Genomic DNA, 20,812 nt, shown 5'->3' on the forward strand with positions numbered 1-20,812 from the left:
TACCACCCCAAAGGTGTTTATTTTCCAGTAACAGTACATCCCTAAGTGTTTTATTTTCTATCACAGAAATTTGCCAATGACTACAATGCCGAGGGAGAGGCCCTGACATGTTGTTTCAACAGTTTATAGTTACAGTGAATGTTTTCCACGAAATATATTAGTTCCTGTTATAACTTACGTTATTGCAGCTACAAACTATCATTCCCTCACCAGCCTCTCTTTTTTCTCTCTTTCTTGTAATTAATAAGATAAAACTTGCAGCTTGTCATGTTAATGAGAAAAAAAAAAGTGCATAGCTCTCTGTCCTGAAGACTTTCTTCTGGTGAAAAACTCACTGACACTGGAAACTTGTTCCATAAATGTTAATCAAACAACTCTTTACAGAAAACTTCACCATATCAAAGATTATACATTTTTCTTTGTTAAATAAAACACCTTTGTAAAAATTGTTTATTATTAGACTTAAATTATTTGGAGAGTCCACATTACAAGTCCATGTATAAGTTGTTTTTTTTTTTAGAAATTATAACATAATAATATAATGAGTGCATTAACACAACAATTTGTGATATGAGTTACAGTAGGCACTACTGTCAGCTGTAATATAAAGTTAATCAATATCTTCTGACCAGGCGGTATTGTGAAATCAATAGTGCTGTGTTATAAGAGTCAATGTGAATCACTTTGACAAATCTTCTCTATCTTCTGATGCTGATAAAGTAAAAGAAATCTTGCAGTAAATAAATAAAAAAGCCATTTATCTTGTTTATGCTGGAAATGCCTAATAGAAACGGTCCATCATATGTACACAGGAAGACACCCCCATTTATACACATACTGTATGTACATACCTGGCAGAATAAAGACCACTTATACGTTTTTTTCTATAGGAAACAGTCATACACTATAGCCACTAGACACATCGTGTATTATATTAGTCTACTTGTCGGTGGTCACTATTTTTGTTGCATCTCTCTTCAAGAGAATCTATATGAACTCCACCCCCTGAATCCATCATCAACTCTGTCCTGATACAATGTAAAAGAATTCTTCCCTCCAAATGTTTTGCTGAAAATGTTTTGCCAGTAAACCCTAATAAGCTATGCTGTAGCTGAAAATTAATTTCAGGGGTGATAAGGAAAAATTCTGAATAAAATCACTCTGTGATCTGTACAATTAAATTGATAAGTTTGACATGCTCATGCATTTTGGGTGGATGCCAGACAGTAGTATAAGCGGTATTGTATTCAGAAATTGTGATTAATTTTATCAAAAAAGTTCTACTGTCAGCCAATCTATTGTCAGCCAATCGTGCTATAATAATAAGGTTAATAGGTGCAGGAAATAAAGTACCTTTATGACAGTTTCACTGATTAAAATTAACATGCAAGTAATAGAGGAAATGACATTATTTAAAACCAGATCTACTCATCTCTTTCTTCTCTGGCATAAACCCTCATCACCTCAAACATACAAACTAACAGAGGTATTCTTTTGACATCTGGAGAGGTTAAATAGGGAAGAATCATAATGATGACTTTTTATGAGCATTATTATAGGGCAATTACTATGCAAAACAATGTCATTTTACATGTATATAATCATCTGTATACAGTATGTGTTATGTTAACCAACTCCACTCAACCCCCCCCCTTTGCTAAGCCTCTGCAAGAAAGAAATACATAAAAGGCATTACAGTCTCTCTCCCTATTGGACATTATTGCGCAAGTCAGCAGTTTTGAAAGAAATATGTCATTAATTCAGGACCTCCTTCACATTAATGGCAGTTGTGGCAGAATGGTCTTGCAAGAGGAACTCTTCCTGATAACAATCTCTCCTCTGTATTTTATTTCTCCTCATTACAGTCTCAGTCTGTTCCTGCTCAAGCTGACCCAGTAACTCTTCCTGTCTTCCGTACATCTACATCCCAAAAACAGTCTCAAATCTTGGCAGTGCTTCACAAATCTCTCAGCTGCCATATGCCAGTAATCAAGAAAAGGCATCCTACCAATTAAACATTAATTGAATTACCTTGTGGACATGAGTTTTCTGGTTTTGGGAAAAGTGGAGGTCATTTTGACTGTACAAAACTGTAAATGCTGTTGCTATTGCTAAAAAAATGCTGGGCTATTTTTTTTCAACTGGGTTATTAGCACTATGCTGGGCAATAAGGCTGGTTTAATGACTAGCTCAGGCTTAGACTTTGTCTATATGTGTATGGGTATTTATAAAAACATAGTTTTTACCTCATGGTTAAAAAAAAAAAAAAACATTCTCTGTCCACTTGAAAATGAAAAAACGATGATTTGAAAATGCTCATATTAGCACGTCAACCCAGGAGGTGGTATAAACCTCAAGAATAACATTAAAAGCATGTGTATTGAGTGGTAGAGAAGACAAAGTGTGATAAACACGAATGTGGCCCAAAGTTCTAAAATGAAAAACTGACAAATACAAGAATTTATGTGAGATGGAACTAATGCTTAAGGTTATACTTTAATACATAGTCAATAAGATCCAAATCTCATACAAAATCTCTGTTTGGTATAGTTTGCACTGCTGGAGCGCGGATCATCTCCATGCAATGGTAACAATAAAACAAAGCAAAATTACACTGCAAACATATCATCAAATAAGAAATTACAGACCACAAAGGAATGACCTGGTCAGCAGTCATGAAAAACAGAATCCCAGAATATTATAACTCATTAAAAACCGTGACAGGCATGTGTAGGTTGACATCAGCCTTTTCAAAAACATGTATTTTCCATTAACATGAAATCAGTGAAAGTGGAATTTTAATGTTTCTCCACCCTTGAGGGCATTTTAGTGACCCAAAATGCTGTTCTTATGTGGACAGGAGAACAAAACACAGAGAAAATACCACAACACCTCTGAAGACAACGCACATACAAACCACCCCTCCCCCTCTCCTACACCTTTACCTCAGGTGGATTGAAATAAGCCATTTTTCCCCTGACACACTTTTACCAAGAATAAAGCTCCAGTTCCACTGGCAAACTAGCAGGATTTCCTAATAAACTGAAGGTTGGTATCCACTTTTTAAACTAGAAAGTAATTTCTGTAAGTTAAAACAGCAAAATCCTATTTTATAAGCTACCATTGTTTGCATAGTTGGCATTAGCTTAACTAACTAGAGTATGCCTGCTTGGTAATTAGCATGGTTGCTAAAATGAAAAAATTATCCCTGTCAGTGACTAAGCTAGCATTAAGGCTTGTTAGCTAGCTTGTTTGTATTAGCAAGAAAGATTATAGATATGAATACATCAACATTATTTTAGAAATCCTGTCAGGTTTGATCATATTTTGCTAGCTGACTAGCATGAACAGTGAAGATTATGGCCAGCTGAATGAATGAATGAATCATACAGGCTTTTTAAACATCATGTCATTTCAGTACCTAAGAAATATTATTACTTTTTAAAAAACTTCTAATTTTTAAAAAAAAAATTCTAAAAAATGTCTAAAAAACAGCTTTCTTGCCTTCCTTGTGAGGTGAATTATAGATAATATTTCCCAAAACTATCTTTTCAGAAACGGTTTACTTCTAACAGCCGAATGTTTATCTGAATTTGGAGCAATTACCAACTTCAACATATTGTTAACTGCTCAGTGGGAAAGCAAAACATCCACTCCACAAGCTTTTGCGTTTGTCTGCTAAAATGATCACTTCATCTGTAGAAGCTCTGGTTTGCTCATATATGATGATATTGTTTATTGAATTCCCATCATGATAAGAATACTTTTTATGAAAATAAAAAAAGATGGGAAATTGAAATAATTCCTGAAAGCTAGACTTACCAAGCCAGTGTTCTCCTGTAATCTTGCCAAATCCCTCTTGATACGCGGCCCAGTCCCTGTAGAAGTTTACAGAGCCGTCTTCTCTGCGCTGGAACACCTGGAGGACATAAATATGAAAATAAAGATAAAAAATTACCGCTTGAAGATCTGAAGAATGAAGCTGGCATCCCACAAAGAGCTATGTACATTTTAATATATATGATAATAAACACTGAGGCAATAATCAGTGTATGTTAAGCAACAAGAGTTTGCTTGTCGACAGCAACATATAGCACTTTCCATTTACGGCAGATTTTAACGTCCCTCACAATGAGACACTGATTCAAATTGATTTTATACAGTTGGATAGTTGATGTTTTTTCATACAGTATTTGACTTGAGTGAAACTATTTGTGTGCAATAACAATCCAGGTACCTTTTCTAACTGCATATAAACATTTGTACAGTGAGGAGACCAAAGCACCAGCCATTGGTTTCTTTATGAAACCAATCCATTGTCACACCCGAGCCCCTCTGTCTGAACAAGTATAAACTCTGTTTTTGCCAAGAGCAAACGCTTAGAAATCTATGCTTATTTTTTGATACCTAGGCTTAATAGTCAATAAAATACCCCTATTTCAAATAGATACACTATATGGCCAAAAGTCTGTGGACACCTGATTATCACACCCATATGTTGCCACAAAGTTGGAAGCACACAACTGTATAAGATGTCTATTGATGTATGCTGTAGCATTACAATTTCCCTCCACTGGAACTGTGCAAGAGGTCCATGAAGATATGGTTGGCCAGGGTTGCAGTGGAAGAAATCGAGTGTCCTGCACAGAGCCCTGAACACCTTTGGGATTAACTGGAACGCCAGCTGCACCCCAGGTCTTCTCATCCACCATCAATGCCTGATGTCACTGATGCTCTTGGGGATGAATGGGAAATACTCAAAGCCATGCCCCAAAATCTAGTGGAAAGCCTTCTCAGAAGAGTGGAGATTATTATAAGAGCAAAAAAGGGCCTAAATCTGGAATGGGGGGGTTCAAAAAGCACAAATGAGTGTGTTGGTCAAATGGTCAAACTTTTGGCCATATAGTGTATTAAATGACATGACATCCTACATTTTGTCCTTTCATGAGTTGCGAAAAAATGTTTTAGGACTTCATAAGTAAACCGGTATGAAGGTAAGACCTGGACAGAATTTAAAGTGTAATTCAGGCACTAATTGACTGCAGATGCCCTTATAGAAGATTAATCAAGCAAGCAGTGGATCAATGAGTGCTGAAAATGCCAGCAAAGGAAAAAGCCTGGCTAGTAATGGAAATGAGTCAAGGACAGTGCTCGCTCATGTGCTCACACATCTATACACCCAAATGCATCAGGGAATTATATAAATTGAATCCACAATGATGTCAACACATCCACTGGCCTGAATTAGAAATCATAATATTGTCTCCGTGGGTGTGTTTTTCAGCAATCGACAGCCTCCTACTGAAAGAAACTGTCTGTGCTTCAGCACAAGCTTGTTAGGGTGGTTTAGCTGTTACTGAAGGCATGTTTGTGTGGATGTATAGTGTAGAACCCAGATCCCACAGTGAGGCCTGGGAGGTGCACCTTTCAAGCATCTTGGAAAGCACAGCACTTCTCTTGAGACAACATGTGAGCAATCCATGCAGGTGCTTGGGGCTGCATTTAAAATGAATAGCTGTGGCTTGACTCAGAATAAATCCTCCCTCTCAATCCTCCTCCAATCCACAAAGGAACCAAAGAGATTTTAATTATTCACCGTAATCTCTGTAACTACTTACTGAGTCACCTTTCAGAAGCCAGAGCTCTAAATCTTCATTGCACCTCGAGTTCAAACCTATTAAAATACAGCAAAATTATTGTGTTTTAATAAATATTTCATAAGATAAGAATATTCCTACCAGGGCAGCATGGACTGGCTTTAATTTAAAAAGCGATAAGATGTTAAATTAAAAACAGAAAGCATTGCCTGGCGTGAGACAGAGCACTCATGGGTTAGAGCTAATGAATGTGAATGAAAGGTGTAGCTTTGGGTATTATCTCCACAGCAAACCTGCTGACTGTATCATCTCATATGGTGGGTAAACAGGAAAAAACACCTGCTATAATGGCATTAGATGGAGTAGGAGTGGGTGTGTGATGTTTCCTCCCTCATTTTTGCTTCATATCCACCAAGAATCTACTTCAGCCTTCACATAGTGTGTCCACAAAGCAATTTCTCTCCCTATAATGAATGTCCACTGGCAGCAGAGCACACAATAGCTGACACTAGTCCTTTATCTCAGATGAGCTTCAGCAGAAGATTACAGTGCTTTGCCATGTACACCGGCCCACTTTTGTCTAAATGCTTTAACATAGAGGGACGACCTTGTTGAATTACAGAATAATGTTTGCAGGAAGTTTGGTCTGAGTGTATGGATACAGCACAGTAAATATGTGTAAGTGTGTTTAAATACCTCATAGCCATCACCAGCTCTGTGTGTGTCTCCTCCTCTCAGTTCTATCAATTCTAATGTTTGTCCTGTTTATTCACACTGTTCCTTTTTTCTGTTCATTCTCTCTGTTAAGGTAGTATTAATTAAAGCAATAAGCGATGAGCAGTCATGCATTACAATGACTTCATCACAGGAAAGTGTGATCTTAGGCATGATATGTAAAAAAGTGACAAAAGCAATACGATAAAATCCAAAGTTCCATAAATAATTTCATTCATTATTAATAATGTTCACAAAAAATTACCACACATTGTCATCTACTAACACTAAAGTTTGGTTGCTAAGCAACAAACCAGACAAAAGTTATGGACAGAACAATGACTTACGTGTATACTGAGGCTCAGCCAATCAGCTTTTAGAACCAAAACTATCTGGTTTTATAATGCATGTTATAAAATATTTGCTAATAAATACATTAAGTATAAGTTAAGTATAAATTAAGACTTTTAAGATGTTTAAGTAATACGTATTGTAAAGTAAACACTGATAAGGTCTTAAGGATTTGCTTAATTTATATGGAAATAATGTTAGTTATCATTACTGTAATTAGTTAATACATTAAGCATTTAGTAATGCTTACTACTATACTGATGTATGATGTGTATGTGTATGAAAATACTCTTATTAGTATTTTAAAGTGTGCAATATGTATAAAATGTGTAATATGTAAAGAATAACACACAATGGAGAGTTTGATGTGGCACAATGCAAAGCGGAGTTACTCTTGCCAACTCAAAGTGTTTTTCTCACATACCACAACAATTTGCCAATAAGTATGATTTATATTTATTAAAGAAGGACACATCATACTTTTTATCCATTTATAGTTACAGAAAGCATCACCATATTAATGATTATAATGATTATAGGTTTTTCTTTGTTAAATAATAACAAATTTATTATTAATGTTAATTTATTAATTTAATTAGTTTTTCATCTTTTAATTAACGTGTATAAATCTTATACGGAGTTTCCGCCAGATGAGTCTCCGTGAATTTGCTGTTACTGTAGAAACAAATGTATTAGAATGAATGCAATAATATAAACTTTGCCTTGTAGCCAACAGAGCTGCTATTGTAGAAAATTAATCAACACCTATTCAATAATTCAACAGCACTGGGGTATAATATCAAATATAATATGTTAGTTATCATTACTAGCATTGATACTAGCATTAGTTAATGGTTAATAGACTTAACAGTAATGTTTACTACTGTATTAAGTAATGTTTATTAATGTAGTCTTATTGTAAAGTGTTGCCTTCAAAAGTTTGTGCCAGGTTTAAAAGTTTTTTTTAAATGATGATTCACGACAAGTAGCACAAATGCATTTATGAGAGTGTGAGGCTGCAGCCGAGATCTTCATTTCTTTGGGGTGTTACAAAAGAAGAAAAAAAACAAGCCTTGTCTCAGAAATGACAGAGAAACAAAATAATGTGCTTCTGTTGTTTTCCCCAGCAGGCTGCTCCTATAGCCAGGAAGGCACTGACAAACTGACAAACACCATAGCCAGTGAGCACCAAGGGCAGGACACACTCGTCCTGTCAACGTGTCAATCAACTCAGCTCCGCCTCCACTGTATGGGATCCAGAAGTACCTTGAGAAGAGAGCAGTGAAGAAGTAAGTGTGCCCACAGCCACACAGCTGGGTCCTATCTGACTCAATAGTGCAGCTATTGTCTCCTGAACTACTGCAGGCCTCCTGTAAGACAGCAAGAAACATACGCTCAGTGACTGCAGTGATCGATCCACTCTATTAAATGAGCACAGCCCCAAAATCTAGCAATTCTACACAGGAATGTAGCAGACTGAATGCATTGCTGTGTTTTCTTTCCATTGCTGTGTTTTCTTTAAAGCCTCTCTGTAGTTCCTTACACCATCCAAATTACACACGTCCATCAATGACAGCATTCGACCATGAAAACAGAACCTTTAACTTGTTGGGGAGACACATAGAGTTCACAGAACCTCCTCTGACGATCTCTGACCCTCAGTTGTTTGTACCGATGACACAGTGGAGAGACAAAGGAAGACACTTTCACTTTTCTTGCTTCTAACCACAAAATGCAATGTTCCAAATTACCAAGGAGGAGACAAAATCCGTTCCCATCTAATTCTATACAATCCTTTAAATCTCAACAGGTGGCATTCTTCAGTCCAATTACTGTGTTTTTGCAGTGTCAGAGACTTTTCAACACACAAATGTACTATACCAGCACAAGATTAAGTCGAAAGGACAAACTGTTTTATACTCTGCTATTCCAAAAATTACGCTGTCTTATAAAACACATTAAAATAAAATACTTTATAATGGCACTAATCAATGGCATGGTAGGAATGAACAGCAGTCCAGAATGCGAGTGCAGCATGACAGCATGACAGCATCCATTTGGGCATTTAATTCTGACTGTGAACATGAGTAATCGAATAATGGAGCAACAGGATAATGGAAAAGAGGAAGAGAGAGAGGGGGCGAGAACAAGAAATCAAGTGTTCTGTGCTGTTATACTTTTGAATAGAAGAACTGACCAAAGCTGAATTACAGAATTACAAACAGCACAAAATGTTTTGTTCAGCTGAAAGAGTAATTACAGTCATTTTTTAAAACTGTTTTTAATATGTCGAAACAGGGCGGCACAGCAGTGCAGCAAGCTGCATTGCTGCCTCTGAGTTCTAGGATTCCCGGTTCTATCCTGAGCTCAGGCTGAGCTCTGTGCTTTTTGAATGGGTTTTTGTGAGTTCTTGTATGGGTTTTTTCCAGGTTCTCCGGTTTCCTCCCAGCTTCTAAAAACATGCCAGTAGGTGGATTGGTGAGGCTAAGTTGCCCCTAGGTGTGAATGCATGTATGTCTCATCCACCGTGTATCCCCACCTTATACCCAGTGCTCCCAGGATAGCTCTGGCTGCACCACAACCCTGACCAGGATAAAGTGTTTACTGAAGATGAATGAAAGAATAAATATGTTGAAATAACTGCTGTTGAAAATTTATCTGAAAGACATTTTAATCTAAAGAATATAATTTAGGCCTATATGTGTGGTAGCCTGGGAAAGCCCATCGGATGTCAATGTGGCTGGCAAACATAAAAATTGGACTTTTCTACCTACAACAGGCTTTGACACTTCTAATTTAATTTAAAACATACATAAATGCTTTTGACCAAAATGATCTAGAAATTCTTCTGAATAGCACTTAAGTCAGTAATTGGAGTAGAGATGTGCGGAAAATCGATATTAAATCCTCAGTATGCATGTGTAGCCCAAATCTTAGTGAGGTCCAAATGTAATGGTATCAAAAGTACTATGTGTGTAGATTTTGCTACCCATTCAACAGGGCAAGAAAGTAATGTCTGTTGCTGATTGGTAGCACATAGTTAAACAGAATGTAACGAAGCATATGCACACACAGAGATGGCATTTTTAAAAGATGCCAAAATAATAGAGAAATCACTTTTACCGTCATCGCTGTGCCTATTCTGGTATAGCATCTAGAGTTTGCCTACCTTTGGGGCAGTTGTTGTGTTGTGAATGTACCATGGAAAAAGGTGCATAGCTATTAAGACACACACACACACACACACACACACTTCAAAGAACCAGGCTTACACAGGCCGTTGAGTCACCGCACACCTAATCATCTCAGGCTCTTAATCCAGCACAGGAAACTGGAGATAGCACATTCTGAAATGATGCATGCCACTGACGTGAGAAAACTCATGCCAGCTCATTTCCCTTCACATTATGGAGTGTGCTTATCCGGTACGTCCAATAACTCCATGCGCGACAAAAGAGCTTCCACTTTACACTGCGCTCTCCATCACTCCTTTAATCACTGCAGCAAAACTACACAGAGAAACTAAAAAAAAAAAAACCTAACAGTTATCATCACCATTATGACTCCGATTTAATTTGCTGTCCATCACTCTGCATGATTTCTAATTATAAATGTCAGTTGGAGGGCTTTACAGCTTTAAGATTCCAAGAAGAACATGGCAAAGAACAGAGGGATTAATATACCCTCAGTTCAATCTGTAAATACTTGTTAATTATGTAATATGCAGTCTGTGCTATTAGATTGAAGAGGGAAAAGCGGCCAGTCGAAATCATTGGGACCATCTGCAACCCATTAGCAATTAAACACCCTGCTAATGTGATTCAGATTGAATCGTGACAATGGACTTTCGCAGCTCCTCTACCAGCAAATCACAGTAATCCAGTCAAGGTTATCAAGGATTATCCAGATAGCATCTGAGGTGAACAGCTACAGATACCATCCGTGTCTTGCTGCCGTTTTTTCACACGACACTTAACACTCTGCACCTACATTTGTCACATAAATGGGCACCGAGGGCACTCAGAAGACAAACTGAGTAAGAACAGTCATATAGCAGCTGGGCTCGTACTCACGCCTGGACTCCTGAGGCACTTTTTTAAAAGACCTTTCTGTCGTCTTTATTAGTACATATCTGCAGAGGTGGCCATGTTTTGTCTTTAAGACATAGTGAGTGTGTCCTAGCTTACACAGCTATACCCTGTCAATATGAAGGTTAACACGGCCTTGCTCATCATTCAAACTAATATAAAGACAACTATTTCCTTTATGAATGTATTCAAGACATTGAAATGATATTCACATAGTGATGCAGTACGACAAATACAACAGCTCTGCACTCGTTTTTTTAACTATTTGGTGGGAGAAGGATTGGATTTTTAGAAATGCATGTTCCAAACTGAGTGACTGACTGAATATCTGTCCATAAGTGTTTGACCATGACCATGACCATGACACTTGACCATGACCTTGTTGAGTATTATATTTTTCCCTAGTAAAATGAACTCTAATGTTGAAGGCCAGAGGTGTGCGCTTATTTAAAGAGGCAGCCCGTTTAAGGCCAGGGGTGTGCGCTTATTTAAGGAGGCAGCCCGTTTAAGGCCAGGGGTGTGCGCTTATTTAAGGAGGCAGCCCGTTTAAGGCCAGGGGTGTGCGCTTATTTAAGGAGGCAGCCCGTTTAAGGCCAGGGGTGCTAGGCTTTGTGCAAGGAGTCGGTACATACTTGTTTTGTTTATAAATTCCAGCCTGTAAGGAGTCACCTTTCCCTCTCCTCTTCTGTATTTTCACTATAAAAATTAGTATAATTTAGTTTTTTAATGAACTATTTATTAATCATGCATATTTATTGATTTAAGATTTTATTTAAACTTTTCTTTTATTAAATGCTTTTGTTGCTTCTTTTAACTGACATATGAAAGGTGCTATTATTATTATTATTATTATTATTATTATTATCTACTACAGAGGTACAGCAATTCATGACATGAAATATCCATCAAAGCATACACCACTAAATTCTCAACCATTTAGGCCCTTTGAAAATTGTTGCAGTGTGAAACCAACTGAATCACATGGAAAAGAAAAGTCATAAAATAGCAATCTATGGTACAGACATTGGCAAACAAGCTAGGTGTGAAAACAGCCATACTCTAAATCTTTAAAGTCTTGGTCTGGTTGGTCTGGCTCTTACTTGCCTTGTTATTGATTGACATGGTCTTGACTGCAACACTGGCTGTTGATAGATGCTTAGGCACTTTTGAGACATCTTCACATATAATTATAATGCAGGGTTAATCATCTGTCAGCAGGTCATGTTTTTTTGGATTATTCAAATGTTAGAGATATGAAGGACATCATTATACATATGTGCAATAAATTAAATTTTTTCATAAGTGAATAATACACTTCCTCAAAAACGTAGTTGGAAGATCCTGTCTTCCTGTCTGAGAAAAAGCCTCAGGAGTAATATATAGAGCACAAGAGCTCTACATGTTGTTATAGTCCATCCTTTTGGGTTTATGTAAATAGCTCAAGGTCTGTCAATCCTTAATGCCTTGGGATTAATGGAGCTGCTAAAAGGTGACAGCGGGAGCTGGTGTTGGATAATGAAGTTGGACAGTACTAATGTCCTCAAGGCCTGCTGCTTTACTGAGTAGATGAAAAAGAAAAAAATGTGTGCTTTATTGGAAAGTAAATTTATTGTGAATCCTACGCAGACTTTATTCGCAAACATATAAAGCGCCAACTCCCAGTGAGTTTGAAAAGAAACCCAGGGAGCTTTCAAACTCTAGGGAACTCTGAGAATTTGTTTGCCACTTTTACTCAAGAAACTCGACACAAAGTGAATGCTGTCATATTTCTGACCAAGCATTTGTGCAATTCCCTTTATGGTGAATATTTCAGTAGAGGCACCTTCCCTCCAGTCATACAGCCGTCTGATATAAATAAAGCATTTCTCTTCCTTTTACCAAATAAAAGTCATAACATCAATAATACAATATTGTCTTGTGAATGAAATAAATTCTGTCGTTCAGGCAACTGTGCGGTTTGAAATATAAGGATGATTATAATTTTTGAAGCTATCTGAAAGTAGCATCCAGGCTATAATTGCAAAAAAAAAAATATATATATATATATTACTATTTTCTGAGCGATCAGTGGCAAGGCTGTCTGATTAAGTATGCAGAGCTCAGTCATTTTAAACTAACCCTAAACTACAGGCTTGCTGTTCCAGCTCTGAGAATATAAATAGAGCAATTCCACAAATCCTTAGAGCTTCAGACCTTTAGTGGTCATGCAAAATTCAAACCACAGAGATGGAAAAAGAAAAGGAGTGGTAAGCCTCTCTAGTATTAATGTTCCTTTTATCTCTCATCACCTTTTAACATTCCTGCATAAAAATGGACCCTTTTTTCACCCTTCCGCTGAGCTGCATCTCAGAGTTTTGAGTGCAGAAAAATACAGCAATCACTGAAGAGGAGGTTGGACCTGGGGACGGCAAGTGAGGACACAAGAAAGTCTTCTTTCATGGAGTTTTACATCTCCTGCCTCTATCAAAAGATAAAACATTCCAGATACAGATTCAGACTGAAGCAAGATTGATGTAATTCATTCCACTGCCATGGACTTCCTCCAAACACACAAGACACTTGATTAAGTCCACAATAAATTGATAAAATTCAGAACTGAAGCTGAAAAGCAATTCCACTTTGACCTAGAAATATTTAATGGAACCTGAAACTGTAATGTAAAGTGTTACGAAGATTTTAATTATTGCTTAACACTTTATTTGGCCTGAGAGCATTTCACTTGTACACATTTTTATGTTCTTTCAAAAAAAAAAAAAAAAAAAAAAACAGCAACCCTTTAAAACAAACCAATGAATTGAAGCATAAAGTAATCAGAAGTTAGAAAATGCCAGAAGGCAACTGAAAGGGAAACGCTATGTGACCCTCATTGTTAAATGAGCTTTGAAGCTCCAACTGTCAGCGCCATATCCCACAGTTCAGCAGGAGACTATTAGCACGGCTCAGCGGAAGCACCAACCTGACGCAAACGCAGCGTGTCACCGTGTGAAAGAATCTCCTGAAGCTTGGATCCTCACACAGTTGAAATAACTGAACTCAAAGTGAAAAAAAAAATCCTTTGCAACACCCTTCACATCCTATGCAAACAGAGCTCATGCAAAAAAAAAAAAAAAAAAAAGGCTTTTGAACTTTTGCTCCAGATCTGTGTGAAAGTTGACACCACTTTGCTCTTGCTGATCTCTAGCTTTACAAAGCTGAGAGCAGATCATTTCATTCACAGCCTGCAGACAGTGACAGAGGTCCAAACTGAGTCAGGAGCATCACACTCTTTGCATGATAAAAGAGGGAATAGCCTTGAAGATGAAGCTCACATGATGAAGCTTTGCAGCTCTACAGCAGCTACATTTGAGCCCAAGAGTTATTTGGATATCGAATTTAAATCCAAATATGTGCAGACACACTGTGCTCATTATGTAGTACTAAGTAGCTACCTGTCAGTGTTTTCATAATTATACATTCACAATGAAACAAAATGACAGGTGACCATTGATTTTCTGCGTAGGCTGCGCAACATGTAGCCATGATATCAGTGACAGCGGTAAATGACAGAGCAACACCCAACATTTAAAGTGAGGTTTTCTCAAATCTTTGCAAATTAGGTATGATGTGGTAAAATCCAAACAAGTGGCTCAAATAATTCCTCTGACCATTAATTCCCATTTACTGTTTCATTAAAAAACAACAACAACAACAGTCATATACAACCTCTTATTAAATGTGTATAGAGACATTATCAAGAAAGGAAAATGTTTTCACAGACTTTCACAGACCTTTCTTGTCTGAATAGTGACTACATAGCTTGTTTAAAAAAACAGTGGATGATAAAAACAGAATGTTTAAAGATGAATGGACAGAAAGATATGTTTATTCTCTGCTTCAAGTTCAGAACAGAGATCTTATCTGTTCTGAGTCTGTAGAAATAGTCAAAAATGGTCAAATAAAGCACCAGTGTGAAATAAAATCTAACCACTTCAAATTGTCCTATTTATAGCCATAAACTAATCACTAATGGTTAAGCATTAAAAGCTAACTGTTGTCTTTCAGACATGTTTGCTACACTACATGGCCAAAAATATGTGAACACCTGACCATCACACCCATATGTGGCCCTTCCCTAAACAAAGTTGGAAACATACAATTATCTAGAATGTCTTCGTATTTCAATTTTCCTTTACTGGAACTAAGAGGCCAAACCTGTTCCAGCATGACAATACCCCTGTGCACAAAGCGAGCTCCATGAAGACATGAGGTGCGTCCCAAATCGCATACTTATGCACTATCCTATGCCATTTTGTAGTATAAATAGTGTGAGCAGTGTGTTCACACCGAAAATTCCAACAAGAAGAAGTGTGCTTCAAGCACCCGGATGATGCACTTATTCAACCGAAAAAACGAAGTGTAGAATGTTGGACATTTCATGCACTCAATGATTGCAGCTTCACTAACGTAGCAGAAGAGGGGCGGGGCTATCAGATTCTGATGCTGGCTCAAATTTGCTCAGAATCAAAAAGGTCATGTTGGGCATAAAAGGTAATACTGACATAAACAGCAAAATGAAGAAATTCATTTTCATTGACTCCGGGTATTCTGCTAAAGCTAGCAGCGTCGTATTACATGCTTTTGACATCATTTGCCATAGATGGGGAAACAGCTTATACTTCCGGTTAGAAAAAACTATTAGAGTTCCATTTGAGATGATACTACCCTTATACAATTCATACACTAGATGGTAGAGTACCACTGCATAGTGTTAGTGTATAGTATGTTATTTAGGACACAACTAGGGTTTGTCAAGGTTGGGGTGGAAGACAGAGCCCTGACCTCAACCCCACTGCGGGGGATTCTACTAGCAATCCTATTTGATTATAAGTTTAAATTTGCTAAGACCTATTTTTTTCTACATGTGCTCTGTTTTACACTGTTCTGGAATGACTGGTTGGTTGATTGAAGAAATGTACATTCACTCAGATATCTAGGATGTTATTTTTAGCAACATAGTCCAACTCTGCTATGGTTTGACATTTAGACTTTGCATATTAATGGTGCAAAAGTTATTTGACATGACGTCAGGAAATGTTCCAGGTCGCCTTCAGATTTGATGTGTATTTGTAGTGGTGGTATTAATAGACCCAAATTCTTTGAAAAAAGGTTCCATGCATGTATTTATTCTAAGGTCAAAACAAAATCTCTCATTGCACTAGTCACATGTGGTGAAGTGAAGCTTCAGTTTGAAAACACTAATTTATTTTTCCCTCTTTCGGCTGCTCCTATTCGGGGTCACCACAGCAGATCACCCATCCACGTATTTTGATTCTGGCACAAGATTTACACCGGATGCCCTTCCTGATGCAACCTTCCTCATTTCCAGGCTTGGGACTGGCACTGACAGTGCATTGGCTCGTGCAACCCTCCAGTGGGTGGGGTCAGTTCCCTGACCAGGAATCAAACCCAGACCACAGCAAAGAGAGCGCCTTAGGATAGACACTAGTCCACCAGGGAACCAGTGAAAACACTAACTTGACAGGAGTGTATGTGGCATTACATTTTCTGGCCTTACTGAATGATATGTGCTTTAGTAGTTTAAAGCAGCAGCAGCTTAGCAGGCAGTAGGTGCTTAGCAGGCAGTAGGTGCTGTGCATCTTAGCAAGCAGTAGGTGCTGTGCATCTAGGGTGTTTATAGTCTTTTATTGTCCATAGAACAGAGAGTGTGAGAGTGGGGTGTTTACAAATATTATAAAGAACCACTTTGACTTTTTTTTCTCCAAGTCTCTCTAGTGCTTGTTGATTTGTGGAAGTTTTGCCGCCGTAGTTTTTAGGGACAGCACCTGTGCACATACTGAGGTAGAACAGGGCCATTATTGCAGACATGCCTGACAGCCACAGCTGTTCCACAGATGTTTATACATCTGATTTTGGCAGCAAAAGTATCTGCTCCAATTAACCACTGTTTGTTACAGAGATGTCCTGTTTTTTAATGAATTTTAGGCTCTCTCGGTTTACTCTAGCCATCTTTCTCTGTTCCTTGTGGCAAAATGAAATGGAAATGAATTATCAAGAGAAGGTATGTGGAGGAAAAAAGCAGTCTGAAGGTGTTTCATTTGTATATGTTTGATAAACAGAGCTGTGACCCGAAGGGTGTGTACATCAGAGAACTAGGAATTCCCACTCCATCTTTCTCCACACCAATCTTCAATCTTCACCACCTCTCTCCTTCCCTCACATCCTTCTCCATCCTCTCTCTATTCTGTTGTCTGCACTCAATCTGCTCCTCTACAGCTCACCCTCATCAGCAAAAACGCTGGAGGCCAGAGATGATGAATAGAGGCATTGCAACTATTAATTCCTCATAACAGATCCATTCTTCCTCTTCAGGATCCGACTGATGTTGATGTGCTTGGGAGGGAAAACAAGGCTAACACTTTCCCAGAACAAAGAATATTTGACTAAAATAAGAGCTCCATCCTGTCTCAGACATGACAGACAGGGAAAATAGAGAAAATATGTGTTTTTAATCATTCAGAAGCTCTTGTCGCATGATGATGTCATGGCATAACTCTTTGTATAGTCTGTCTGCACTACTGAAATGTTGAAATGATTTTATCTTTTCTTCATCCATTAGCCAATCACTTTAACAGAAATTAAACAAATATCCTGAAATTAAACACCTTATCCTGAATAAAAGAAACACTGATTAGTTAGAAAAAGAGTCAAGATTAGAAATAAACACTGCCTACTAGGGTAATGGATTCAAAATAAAGATGCAGTGATCTGATCCTCATAACATATATCATCCGATACGTTTACTCATTTACGTACTCACTCAGATACCAACATCCAATACCACAGGATACTGATTGTCACACTAATAAACCGACGACATGAAATGACAGCGATCTGTATTTCACAATTAATGATGGCAATCAAAGCAAAGCAGACTTCAAAGGAGAAACTACAGCATCTTTCTGTGATACAAAGTCTTTAAACAGTATCTTTAATAGACAGCACAAACTTGGCGACCTGAGCATGCACAGTAGTATCAGAGAGCGTGGTCATTAAGAATGAGCGCAAGGTACCGTGAATTGTGTGCACAGAAAGGTATTCACAAGCATGGAGCAGTGAGGCAAACACATATAGAAACTATAGCATGGGAGCACTTCAGTTCTGCGAGCACTGACACAAGTGCACGTCCTTTTCCCTCACTCTACAATTTGCTGGAGACTCAAGGTGCAATTCATGGCACCTTGCACTCATTTTTAATGACCATGCTCGCTGATATTGCTCTGTGCACTCAGGTCAGCCACCCTTGCTCTGTCTATTAAAGATACAGTTTTAACACTATAATATCTAAAACATAACAAAGAACTCCTCGTGCTGAGTTATCAGCACTCAGGAGCAACCAACATAAACAGAGCTAAATAAAATGTTCCATGGCATCGCCGCTTGCTTACTACTAAGTAGGTTACTCATTTTGGTATCAGTATTGGTATCGCTATCAACAAGTACCAAAAATTATGTACTCATACTCTGTCTAAAAATAATAGCATTAACGCATCCCTAATTCAAATACTAATCAAACAACAATACTACCAAACAAGAAATTTTTAAATGGCATACTCATCCTCAAAAATACCATTTAAAACAATACCAACAATTCAAAACATGTCCAGTAGGAGACCTAAAAATAGGTGTGAACTCGTTGTATCATAGCAGCGAGGAGCAGACTGTGCCTTTCACTTACAAGGTCCTGAATCATTTTGCTGGTATTTATTCAAAGTTTGGTACATTGCGAAATTGGATAGGCGCTTAGCTAGCTAGCTAAGGAAACTGTTCTAAAGTCGGTTCCTTACAAGGTAGAAAGCTATGAAGTTAGCTAGCTCAGAAAAAAACAGAAAAAACTCACAATTCATATCACAATATTTGAAGATGTTTCTATGATAGATGTTATATAGTATAGCTTTGCTAAGAAATTGCTAGAGTAGCACCGCATTTAAAAATAAGCATTTAAAAATTAGCATTTAAAAATAAGCATTTAAAAATTAGTTTGTTCACACAATTTAATATCTACAAAAATAAATTAACACTGAAAATGGGGGGATCTATAAATAAATGTAATACTTTACAACATTGTAAATGTTATTTTTAAAAAATGTCCTGTCTCGATGTATCCTTACCTCAGATTATCTTGTACTATAATGTGCCTTATTGTTGTTTACAGTACTCAAACTTGTTCCATTACCTATAAAAAAAACCTTGTTAAATGTTGTGTTTAGAAATAAAATAAATTATTTAAATAATGTAAAAAAACTTGATAAAAGACAGAATTATATTGTGACATAATTTGTCACAATATTATATTGTCATATCTCCCATTCTTATTCCCAACTCCCAACAATTTGTAGCCAAAGCACAATTACACAACACAAATTATGACAAGCCAGTGCTACTATGAGAGCTTCCTAAAAAAAAATGGTACTTCTCCAACACACCTAAAGCTGCTTTGTTATTGGTGTATGATGAATTCACTCATACCAGAGGTTCAGCATAGGAATTTCCTGACATAATGATTCACATTAAAACGACTTAAATGTAAGGGAACATTTCCTATGTACCTATTCTTAATTTTCACAGACCACCAGAACTTGGAGTATGTCAGAGACACCAAGTGACTGCATATTGTCATGTACTTTCTATGCTCGTTCTGTCTAAGGCTCCACAAAACGGTCCTGCTGGCATGTTAAACCCTTGGCTAGTGCCTGTTCCAACAGATATTTTGGGTCTTTCGAAAGCAGCCTTTCGTGAGAATCTGGGGTTAACATGGATCTTTCAACAGATTACCACCTCAGAATAATGACCAAATAGAAATGGTAAAGCATGAAATCAGAAAATATCTGCAACAGTACTGTTCTCATAATCAAGCTAAGTGTGGTTGATATCTTTCGTGGGTGGAATATTCTAAAAATTAACTATGGATACATCTCTCCATTTAACTCCCTTTCAATGGGTTTTAGGTCATCAGCCTACACTCTTTCCATGCGAGATAGAGACAAGTTATATAAGCACAGTGGATTACTGGTTTTACAAAATGTTTGAATTTTGTAAACAGCACACACACACACACACACACACACACACACCAGCTTCTGTGATTGCCCACCAAGAGGAAGTCATCCATGAAGGATGCATGCCATCAGGTCGACTGCTGCTATAACCAATGATTAACTTCAGGCGTAATTACACTTGTGAATCATTGTTTATTTTTTTCCACCTGGGACTCTTCTCTGTTATCTACACTATATGGCTTGGATCCAGGGAGTTTATGGACACTTGACCATTATACTCAAATGTGCTTTTTGAACATCCCAGTCCAGATTTATTTCCCCTTTGCTGTTATAATAACCTCAACTCTTCTGAGAAGGCTTTCCACTAGATTTTTGAGCGTGGCTGTGGGAATTTGTGCTCATTCAGCCACAAGAGCATTAGTGAGATCAGGCACTGATGTCGGGCGAGGAGGCCTGGGGTGCAGTTGGCATTCCAGTTCATTCCAAAAGTGTTCAGTGGGGTTGAGGTCAGAGCTGTGTAGGACACTTGAGTTCTACCACTCCAGCCTTGGTAAATCATGTCTTCATGGAGCTCACTTTGGGCCCCTTAGTTCCAGTGAAGGGTAATGCTACAGCATCCTATGAAATTGTGTGCCTCCAACATTGTGGCAAGAGTTTGAACAAGAACCACTTATGGGAGTGATGGTTCGGTGTCTACAAACTTTAGGCCACATATGTATATCTACAATGGGGTCCAAAAGTCTGAGACCACATTGAAAATCTGGGATTTTTTTTTATTTAAAACTGGAAATAAACAGAAAGTTTTAGAATTTAGAAAATTCTAAAACAAAGAAAATGTGCAGTATCCTGACTATTCAGTATTTAAGATGTTGCACAATTTCTAAGTGACTTTAAATTTAAGCAAATTTGTGATATTGACCATCTTAACTCCTTTGTACAAAAGGTCAGATTTTCCGTAGTCTTATTCCTTACATTGAAGCACATGTTTAGATGACACACTGGTGGA

General features: G+C 37.6%; 1 protein-coding gene across 3 annotated transcripts in view; it reads right to left on the minus strand.

Moving 5' to 3' along the window:
* LOC113535166 (fibrinogen C domain-containing protein 1) overlaps nt 1–20,812 on the minus strand; it is an 83,683-nt gene that overhangs the window by 29,703 nt on the left and 33,168 nt on the right. For all 3 annotated transcript variants that reach the window (XM_026928359.3, XM_053235830.1, XM_053235829.1), the window contains one exon: nt 3,823–3,919. In XM_026928359.3, the coding sequence (XP_026784160.1) occupies nt 3,823–3,919 (97 nt within the window). The remainder of the gene's footprint in view (nt 1–3,822; nt 3,920–20,812) is intronic.

This window comes from Pangasianodon hypophthalmus, chromosome 8 (genome assembly GCF_027358585.1).
Source record: "Pangasianodon hypophthalmus isolate fPanHyp1 chromosome 8, fPanHyp1.pri, whole genome shotgun sequence".
NCBI lineage: Eukaryota > Metazoa > Chordata > Actinopteri > Siluriformes > Pangasiidae > Pangasianodon > Pangasianodon hypophthalmus.